This window comes from Nicotiana tabacum, chromosome 20 (assembly GCF_000715075.1).
Source record: "Nicotiana tabacum cultivar K326 chromosome 20, ASM71507v2, whole genome shotgun sequence".
Lineage (NCBI taxonomy): Eukaryota > Viridiplantae > Streptophyta > Magnoliopsida > Solanales > Solanaceae > Nicotiana > Nicotiana tabacum.
In genome coordinates, this window is record NC_134099.1 from 152,764,790 (window position 1) to 152,775,437 (window position 10,648).

Here is a 10,648-nt window from a genome sequence, read left to right on the forward strand (position 1 = left end):
CAATTTTTATATACAACATTATACAGTATTTATAATTTCTACACATGATGTACAACAGTAGAAATACTGTTGCAAAAACCAAAAGGGTTACGCGGCTGTAAACTTAAAATCATGATTAAATAGGTGTGATGTAATATGTTAGACTGTACATTTATGCAAATTTCTCTTTCAGAACACTCTTATTCCTGATTACATAGAAAGAACTAAAAGCCTATTAGGTTAAAATAGAATATTTATCTATAAGAGAGTTTTAGCCCGACGAAAAAAATCCTTCTTAGATAAGATTGTCTTACCAATTTTCTCATCAATTTCGATTTCTATGTTCCGGAATTTAAATTGAGTTCCTTCTTTTGGCATTTGACTTTTCCAAAATCCAGATTTTTTTTGTGCGGCTATGTAATACACATGGAGCATCTTAATTATTTTAGTTAACTTTCAGTAGGTGAACTTGATGCACCAACTTTTGGCATTTTGAATTTTTTCACCATGTTGGTCATGCTCCATCTTATTGTTTGGCTTTCCTCAAATGTTTGAAGAGCCCCTAATTCGGTAGAATTCTGAATCCACTATGCATCAAAGATATTCTCTTGAAAAACTTAAATAGGGAGTGTATGTGTGTGACAATTGGGACATAAAAAGGGACTATTTATGTTATCTTTGTGAACTTGTGCATAACTAATAAAGTTTTGTGAAGCTATAGTAATGGCCAGGGTAGATAGACTGTTATATTTTTTATCAAATAATTGTACAAGTATGAATGACAATGCGTGTAGATAGACCGCAAAACTAACATGAATTACTTATGTGCGTTATATATTTCTTGATATATTCAGACATTTAAAGCTTCTTTTCATACCTATAGCAAAGATTCATAACAAAAGTTCCATGAACACTGTTCGTGTCATTGTATTAATACTCACTTTTGTTTTTTAAATCTTTTCATCTTTCTCTTCTTTGTTGGGTGTTACGTGTGAAACACGTATATAGAAACTAGTATATATATATATTGAGTAGACGTTGAATTTGGCTGGCTACTTGTGTACCAATCATGTCGCAAAAGTGTGGGCTTATGTATTGGGCTATGGAGCTTGAAACGTACGGGCTACAGTGTAGCCCAAGTTCTTATTTTAACGGGCCGAAATAAATAGCGTACAACTGTTCGAGCTCCAAATCAAACCCCACTATAAAATCTTGAGAACCCTAACTTGCACGTTCCATTCTCGCGGCTTCAGCTTCTTCGTTTCTCTCTGCAGTCTTCTGTCATCGCCAGATCGTGGTGAGTTTTCTTTCGCTTTCCCTCTTCATCTCACTCGTTCACATTGTTTTCGATTAGTTTTCTGATTTCGTGGCCATTTTGAACATGTTTTTGTAGATTTCGAGTCATATTAAGGATTTTGGTATAAATATAAATTCCTTAAAATTGTCCAACTATATATATAAATCAAGCTGAAGAGATTACTTGGATTATACCTTTTATTTGGTGGCCTTTTAATTCTTAAATGATGTTAATATGTTGATTTCGTTATTAAGATGAAAACATGCGGTTGGTAATAATGGTGGATCCTCAACCTGATTTTTGAATAATGCAGATATAGAATTGCTCAAGCTATTCAATAGGACTTGGATCAAACAATTCATAAGTTAGAGAAAACTTAAGTCCATTTATTTTATGGACATTCTATAAAAATATCAATTTATTGAAGAGGTGTTGATGTTTTTATTCTTATACAATTGCAGAAAGACTATTATCATCAAGCAATGGCTGTTGCATTCCACAACCTCAACTCTGATTCTGGTCTCAAAAAGCTTGATGAGTACCTCTTGACCCGCAGTTACATCTCCGGGTGAGTTACTCGTGTGACATTCACTGCTGAGATGTCCTTTTTGACGGTGTTTTATATTGAATGCTGATGTTTTTTGTTTAATCCATGTCTCAGGTACCAAGCCTCGAAGGATGATATCACTGTGTATTCATATCTAGCAAAAGCCCCATCAGCTGAATATGTGAATGCATCTAGGTGGTATAAGCACATCGATGCACTTTTGAGAATCTCGTAAGTTTTGAAGAGCTTAATGAATTAGTGTTTTCATGTTATCTGTTGAATATATCTTTGGAATTTTTTTGGACTAGTGATTGGATGCAAATTATTTAATTATCCTCCTTGTTGAACACAATGTGACTGAAAATCATATTTTTGCAGTGGTGTATCCGGCGAAGGTGCCGGTGTCACTGTAGAGGGATCTGCACCAATCACCGAGGAGGCAGTGGCAACTCCTCCTGCTGCTGACACTAAGGTGTGAAAATTCTTCCTATCTGTTCTGAATTGATATTTAGTTTATGTTGCAATTTCTTTCTTCTTGCTGTTTGGATTGCATTACCGTGTGCATGTTCTTTTTGTCATTATCAATCCTTCTATAGCTTCTAGTATAGGGATGTCATGTGAAACTGTGATTTGACTATTACAAGTGTAAATAATCTTCTTTCCTTTGTTTTTCTCTTGGATTACTTTGCTTCTAGGCCTCAGCTGCTGAAGAAGAAGATGATGATGATGACGTTGACCTATTTGGTGAGGAAACTGAAGAGGAAAAGAAGGCTGCTGAAGAACGTGCTGCAGCAGTTAAGGCTTCAGGGAAGAAGAAAGAATGTAAGCTTTCCCTGTCTAATATTTTCAATATAAGATGATTACCCTTACCATTGCTAATAAAGTGGAAAAACTTGCTGAAATTTTGAACTGACCTTTTGCTCTCATTCGACTTCAGCTGGCAAGTCCTCAGTTCTCTTGGATGTCAAGCCATGGGATGATGAGACTGATATGAAGAAGCTTGAAGAAGCTGTTCGAAGTGTTCAGATGGAAGGATTAACTTATGGAGCATGTGAGCTTCTGTTCTTTGTTCTATTGAGTTGAATTTTTATTTTACTGGAAGTGAGAATTGCTTTTTCATCATTCTAGTATCATTTAGCTTTTCTTTCTTGGATATTGTTGATCTAACCTGAATATTATTTAGGAGGTTGTCTTGAAAAGCTGTTAATTTGTTCCACATTATTTGCAGCTAAACTTGTTCCTGTTGGATATGGTATTAAGAAGCTGCAAATCATGCTTACCATTGTGGATGACTTGGTCTCTGTGGATGATCTCATTGAGAATTATTTTACAGTTGAACCTATCAATGAGTATGTTCAGAGCTGTGATATTGTTGCTTTCAACAAAATATGTAAGTAAATTATAAACTGTTCATTTTTTTTAGTTTTGGAGTATTAAATTCCATGTTACATATCATGTTATTTGTGGCCCCTCTGTTGATCATCTGCTACTGTTTGTGACAGGAATTCTGTTACTCTCTGAAGTTTTGATTGAAATGGGTGGCTATACTGAAGAACAACAATCAGTAGTTCTATGTTGCTTCTCTTTGTGTTGTTACTATGTTTTCTCGTCAAAAGAGGTGTTACCTGAACCTGACAAGGGCATCTGTTTTGCTCCTCGTTTGGATTAATATTTAAAATTTCTGGAATACTTCTAAGTTCTCACTTTTAATTTTAGTATCGGTTTTGGAAAGACTTGCACAGTTTGCGGTCTGACTCTTCATTGACGTTACAGTTGCCTGCAATACAGCAGTTGTATATGGTGTTTCATTGCATCATTAGTAAGTAATATATTTCCTTTCATGCTAAAGAAATTATGGTTAATTGATAGGTAGCAGGTATCCGAGATACTATCCAATGGATAAATATATTAGTACGTCTTGCGTATACTCTAGTCATTGTTGGATATATTCGGGTCTATTTGTATCATGTTGCAGCTATGTTAGTCACTGTTTCTTAGGTTTTTAGCATAGTCAAACAAATAATCTTCAAGTATTTGAGCATTGACGTTTATATAAATCTCTAATTTTGAACCTTTGTGTAACAATATAATGTTTTAAATTTTATTCTCTGTTAAATTGCTTACCCAAAGGTTCTGTGAAGGCCAAAATCCTTTCTATGATTAGAATTTAATTACTTGTATTAAATCATTGCATTTTCAGAGATACTTTTTTTTTTTAAAATGTTTCTGCTGGTACTCGAATATATGCCTAGTTCACAGTTAAGTAGGTAATATATGATGCAAAGAACATTTTGTTGGAAGGAACCCTCATCAATGCAAATGTCTTTAAAAACGTAGTATTTAACGTTAAGCGAGGGAAATGGTCAAAATAAGAACATATAAAAATGTAATATTATGTGTTGTTGTGACTTGTAAGTAGGATATCATTCCCAAAACAGATAGAAGGTTGTTTTGTTTTATTTTTTCAGTCAATTAAACTATTTAATGCAAACTTGACTCATGATGTGCATAATAGTGCAGTATTAATTGATGGTATTAAGCTTAATACTTGCATAACTTATTCTGGGATCTATATATTATTTAATGCGATTAAAAATAAATGAATGAAAGCATTTCATAGAAATACCATTAAAAATTGCCGATCTCTAAACACCCAGTACCCGTTTGGTTGCCTGAATTGACGAACTATTCTCATTAAATTCAGCATAATCAATAGTTTGTTTGGTTGCTTGAATAAGGTGAATTTATCTCCTTATTAACTGAAAGACATCGTTCGGTTGCAATTTATATCTTTCTATACTTCATCTGTTTAATTTAGAACTTTTTGGAATATGAGACTCAAATTAACTAATTTTTGATGTGAATTCGGACATGAAAATTTTAAATTTTTTGAAATAAAAGTACATAATTAGAAACAGCATAAAAGTAATATTTTGCAAATAATATGATCTAAAAAAATCTTATTTGACTTCCTAAATAGTAGTAGGTTCATATTAACTATAACAAAGAGAGTGTTTACCGTGAAAATGGTAATAATAATTAAATTTGATTTAGTGGTTCTAAAAATACGTGATCTATTTTTATGCTAGTTGTTAGGCAGTTGATGCTATGTGAAAGACTTAGAAACGAAATAAAAGCCTAAAAATGAGATGTTAATCAAACCGAATCACTGCTAATCGAGGCATCGAGCTGGCCTATTCGAGGGCCTCGGGGACGAGTCCGAAGCTCGGTTGGGAGCTATCGAAGGTGGTCGATGGAGACTAACAGTTATAAATAAATCAAAGACGGCTCTTTATGGCCAATAATAAGCAATAAATGATGAACTTTTAGTAGAACACAATAAATACGAGCAATGAATGAAGTAATAAAATCAAGAGAATATGTTAGAAAGCAGAGAGAATATTCTTGTATATTTAGTATGGAGAGATGTTTACAAAATGACAAGGATCCCCTTTATATAAGAGGGGGAATCCCAACATAGTACAAGTGCATTTATTACAAAGATATGGAGATGAGACACCTAGTTAACGCCACGATACGGGCTCAGACTAGCCTGACAGATTTTGTCGGCTTTAGCTTCACGCCTTGGGAAGTCCCTATTTCTTCCCGTAACCGTCGGTCCCATACTGTCCCGAAGTCGAGCGTTGATGGCCCTCGAGGGAAAAACTCGACCGTGATTTCGAGCCTTCGAGGCGTCATAACGATGGAAAATTGGACCCTTCATTTTTACCTTATACAGATAGTCCCCGCGTTTCTTAAAGTAGAATGACAAGAAACGACCTTGATAACCATCTTTCCGAATTTCCCGCGATAATGTTATACTGATGACGTCATACTCATGACACATGCCTTTGTGGCAACCGAGGCATCCCGCTGACTTGTCTTTTTAGCGTCTTTTAATGCACAGTCGATCCTCGTCCTTCTAAGCGATGATATCGCCACCGATTCAGTTCCCAAAATGCATTAATTGCGCATGTCGATACGTCTTTCAAGGATATTGATGACGCCGTCGGTTGCATTTTTCAAAAGAGCATTGATTGTGCCCGCCAGTTACTCTACCCTTTCTCTATAAATGGGGGCTTTCTGGAACCAATTCCTTATTCAAGTGTTCTTCAATTAGCCTTTCTCCCATTTCTTCTCTCCATCCTCATCCACTATCGTTTCCCATGTCGGAGGCCCGTGGCCTCAAAGTTGCCTGGTGGCGTTTTCATCAGTTATACCATGGCCTTTTCCCGGGGCCCCTCCTTATCGAGCGAGATTGCACCAACTTGTTGTTGTTATTACTGCTGTCGTCGTTAGCTCAAGACGAGGAGATATGGAGGCCGATCTCTTTCGTCTTGGGAAGGTATTTGGACTATACAGCGCTACTCACAAGGGTGTTCGGACCATACACCGCTGCTTACCTTCCTACCCCGGCCTGGTGCGGTACTTCACCCCTTTTGCTTTCCGTGGGGTGAAGTGGTACCCCTAGCCGGTAGCTTGCACGACACAATGTCCCAAGAAGTGGACTCAAAGTAGCTGTGCAAGTGAGGCCGACGCCCACCAAGTCTTCTACCGGGCGTGATCTTTCTGGCCTGGTGAAAGCCTTTGCTCTTTGGTGGGCTATGGCGTTATTTCATCCCTTTTTGCCTCTTCACTTTCCTCTTCTTCATCTTTCCACTTTCCTCTTCTTCATCTTCTCCCTTGGAGATACCATTTTAGAGGGCCGAGATGAGACCCCCGAGGAGGTGGCGGTCGAAAACACTGCCGCCGAGGATGCATACCTAAGGGGATGGCGCTCGAAGATACTGCCGCCGAGGATGAACCTTCGAGAATAGATTAGACTCTAGGCTTTTCTTGCATATGTACCTTTTTGCTTCTTTGTTTCTGTGTAAGGACCCCTCGTGGGCTATTGTAATCGAATGTTTATGAATAAAAAATGTTTCTTTAATTTGTCTCTGATGTATACTATTTCCCTTTTATCTATGCTTGTGTAGAATCTAAGTGCATGACCCCATCGGTTGGTGCAAATATCGAGCCCGGGTTGGACTGATAAACTCGGGTCGTCGAGACCCTGACTTTGAGTTCAATGAGAGTACGGTTTCGAACCTCCAATCGAGACTTAGCCTTTAGACCCTGCGATAATTTTCGAGGGGGGATTCGCTCGGAAGCTCGAGAATGGAGACTGCCTTTAGGCTTTCGGGCCGTCTGGAAACTTGTCTTGAACTCAGTGTAGATAGACTTAAGGCGTTGTAGGTAGATCCCGAACGAGGGACTGCCCGGGTTTATATGGTACCCCGAGCCCGAGCCCATATGAGTGGAGTTTTAAGTGCTTATTTTCCCCTTGAGAGGAGCCTTCGAAATCGGGTACCATCTCGAGTCTTGTGATGACGTTGATGGCCCCTTGGAGAGATCCTCGAGATCGGGTACCATCTCGGGACTAGCGATGATGCCAATGGCTTCCTGGAGCCTAACTTCTTATTGATGGAGGTCCTCGAGATCGGGTACCATCTCGGGACTTATTTTGGCGCGGGGGTCTCCGACCCCGAAACGTCACACGTCATTTGTCAAATGGGCGACACGACTGCAAAGTGACCGAGGCGATCCCGCTGGCACATCTTCCCGAAGTGATTTCAGCCAACATTTTAATCGGCCTCTGAGGTAGGCAGATCGTCGCCGCTTTTTCCATATATAGGGTTGTTTCTGCCCTTTTGGAGATTCCACCATTCTGAGTAGTTACCCTTCTTTTTCCTGCATTAGGCCTTTCTCCATTTCAGCATTAACGCTCTTATCTTAATTCCTGCCCCAGTTCTCTAATTGTGCTGTATACATGATTGCTACATCAGGACTTGTTCGGCAAGGAGGAGAGAGTTCCGCCTCTCGTTCTCGCCTTGTTGGCTCGGGGCATTTTGCTTCGAGAGGGGACTTTTCATCGAAAAAGTGCCCCGATGCTCACAACCAAAGGGAGCATACCTTGAAGTTTACTTCTTTGATAGGAGATGTACACCTTGAGTTAGTGAGGAAAAACTGTGGATGGGGGAAAAAGGTAGTACTGCAGGTATCTTCCCCGGATGAGAGTATTACGGACCGTGCCGAAGGATTTCTGAATGTGTTCACGTATCCCTTCTGTTGATACCCAATTTTTCCCTAGGTATTTTTATACCCAAAATACTTCCAAAATAGCATATATGTGCATACATAAGTACGCCCAAGAGTTTTGGTATTTTTCCCTAATTTTTAAAGATTTTTGAAATCAATTTATTGTCTATTTTAGCAGTGCAAAACCCATAATTATTTCCAAAATCATCAATTTTGGTGAATAATTTATTTCATTCCCATATCTATACCAAAATATAGTTGAGATAATTTTTGTATAGTTTTACAAAATTATTTGGTATGTTAAAAGGTAAATTGCATATAATTGCAATTTTAGCCTACTTTACGATTAACAGCCTTTTATGATTGTAAAATTAGGCCCAACATTTTTATACTAATATTTATATATTATTAATTGGCTCAGTACTTTTAATTTTCTTTTAAAATCTTTTTTTACTATCTTTTATAAAATAAAAGGGAAAACTAGCTATTTAACATTAAGCCTCATTTCATTGCAATTACAGCCTATTTACATTTAAATTTTGGCCCTCAATTGACCCAATCCTAACCCCAATTGGACCAGCCCAATTTTATTTTAACCCAGCCCCCGACACAACTGAAAACCCCGCCCGACCTTGCTTTTAATCCAGGCCGTTGATCATTTGGATCAACGACCAGGATTGTCCCTTACCTTTTTTAATCCCCCAACTACACCCTAATCCCTTCATTTCGTTTGGTCTGCCGCATTTGAAACCTCTCGTCTCTCAAACGCTCTCGAGCTCTCTCGAAACCCTAATCGCTCTCTGCCACCTCCAACCCCAAATCCACCGGAATCCATGGTTGTTCTAACCATGGATGACCTATACTCAACCCCTACTACTCTCACATGCTTGATACCTGAAGGTTCGAGGCCAGACTTCAAGGGTCTTCGCTCATACCTTCGTCGATTCGAGGTTCTCAACCATCTCCGGCCTTGGTCCAGTGTGTCTTAGCCTCCTGAGCCTGATTCTTACCTTATCGACTCCAGATCTGATCTTGTTTCTTCCAAGCCTTACTCGTTTCTAGGGTTCTCAGAAACCCTAGCCTATTCGAGGTTCTTTTCGTTTATTTGTTTGGATCTGTGCTTGATCTGTGCTATATGTGATGTTTTAAGCGTTTTCCCCAAATTTTCTTTTCAAAACCTTTTGATTTCAAACTAGGTTTTCTGAGTCTGTTTGTTAATGTTTTGTTCGATTCATCTGCTTATCATCTCTAAGTTTGATTGGTGTTGAAAACCCTAATTTTTGGAGGCTTTACTTGAGATTCTGAGACTGCTTATTTGTTTCACTTGCTTATCGCCTCTAAACTCTACTGATTTCGAAAACCCTAGTTCTTTGGGGTATGTTCAAGGTCTTGAGTTTGTTTGTGCAACTCGCCTGTTTGAAAGCACTCAGTCTGGTTCCTTTACTGCAGCATCTCGTCTTCTTTATGTGATTCCTTTGTTCTGAGCTCTTGCTATTTGTCAAACTCAACTATGTTTTCAGAAAGGTTTTCACCTAACTTTTGCATGCTTCTGATCTTTTCTCTATTACTAAGCTAATGAAGTTTGACCTAAATGACTATCATGCTATTACTGTATACTGTTTCTTCTTGCCATAGCTTGGCCTCACATGTCCATTACTTGTGTACTTCGTTTATAAATTGAGTCCCTTCTGCGATTGATTTTCAAACTCGTGATTGATTTTTCAAAACCTTTCCTTGTGAAATTCTGATTTTTACTCGCCCGTTAAGGGTTAATTGGTTCTCTCTCTTTGTTTGGCCTTACCAGATCCTTTCCAAAATAAGTACACTCCTGTATTTAGACTTAATCCCTTACTATATGGTTCTACTGCTCCTTTTATGGTAACAATCATTCTGATTACAAATTGATCTTCTTTCCTTATATTAATCCTGTTAGTGTCCGTTGAGCAGTAATCCCTTGATTAAAGGGAAAAAGCTGTATTAATTGATTTTGACTGTGATTATTTCCATGTTGGTGTTGAAACCTTATTCTTTGCATTGTTTTCTACTCGTTTTCAAAGCTATAAATACCTGTACCTTTTTCTCTTTCAAAAATAAGTTCTAACAGAACAAGTCACTACTTCTCTAAAATATACTTAGAATTTCTTAGACATTCGAATTCTCTGATCTCACAAGCTTGAAGCTTTCTTGTGGTTTGGCTGAAAGGAATCATGCTTTTCTCTTTGCTTACTTTTTCTTCAACTGGTATGTCTATCTTTGTTTAGTTTCTGCCTCTCCACTACATGTTTATCCTTCAGCCTTTCCTCTGTTTGTCTTACTGTTTCGATGCTGTAATTTTTGCAAGTTTATTTACTTCTTTTCTCTGTGCTCACCTGAATTCCCACCCCTAATTCCCTTTGTATGTTGAGTTATGGTCCAGAAAGCATGACAACACTTGACATTGTTGCTCATGTGTATGGGGTTGGACCCCCTGAGTCCTAAATTCTTTCCAATTCCCATTCCCCTCCCCCTTTATATGTATTTTGAGTTTAAGACTATGGTCTAACAATGTCCTAATCATTGTATGGACCATAGCCTGACCTTCAACAGGTCTGTGCTCATATTTGTTGGCTGAACAGGTTTGGTCAGGGGTGTGCCAGTCTACCTTATGACTAGGTATGACCACCAGCCTGCCTTGGCACTCCCTAACCCCTCTATCACTTGCACTCATTCTTAGAACATTAAGTTCCGCCCCCTCTTGTGAGCCTTGC

At 38.3% G+C, this 10,648-nt stretch overlaps 1 protein-coding gene across 1 annotated transcript; it reads left to right on the plus strand.

The window, feature by feature from the left end:
* Window positions 1-1,758: 1,758 nt before the first annotated feature.
* On the plus strand, window positions 1,759-3,214 carry LOC107791787 (elongation factor 1-delta 1-like; the record flags this gene model as incomplete). The annotated part of the gene is given in 7 exon segments (NM_001325525.1): window positions 1,759-1,844; window positions 1,938-2,054; window positions 2,202-2,295; window positions 2,519-2,645; window positions 2,761-2,874; window positions 3,052-3,205; window positions 3,208-3,214. Coding segments are annotated over 7 exon segments (699 nt in total), but the record flags the coding sequence as incomplete, so codon positions are not given.
* Window positions 3,215-10,648: the final 7,434 nt, after the last annotated feature.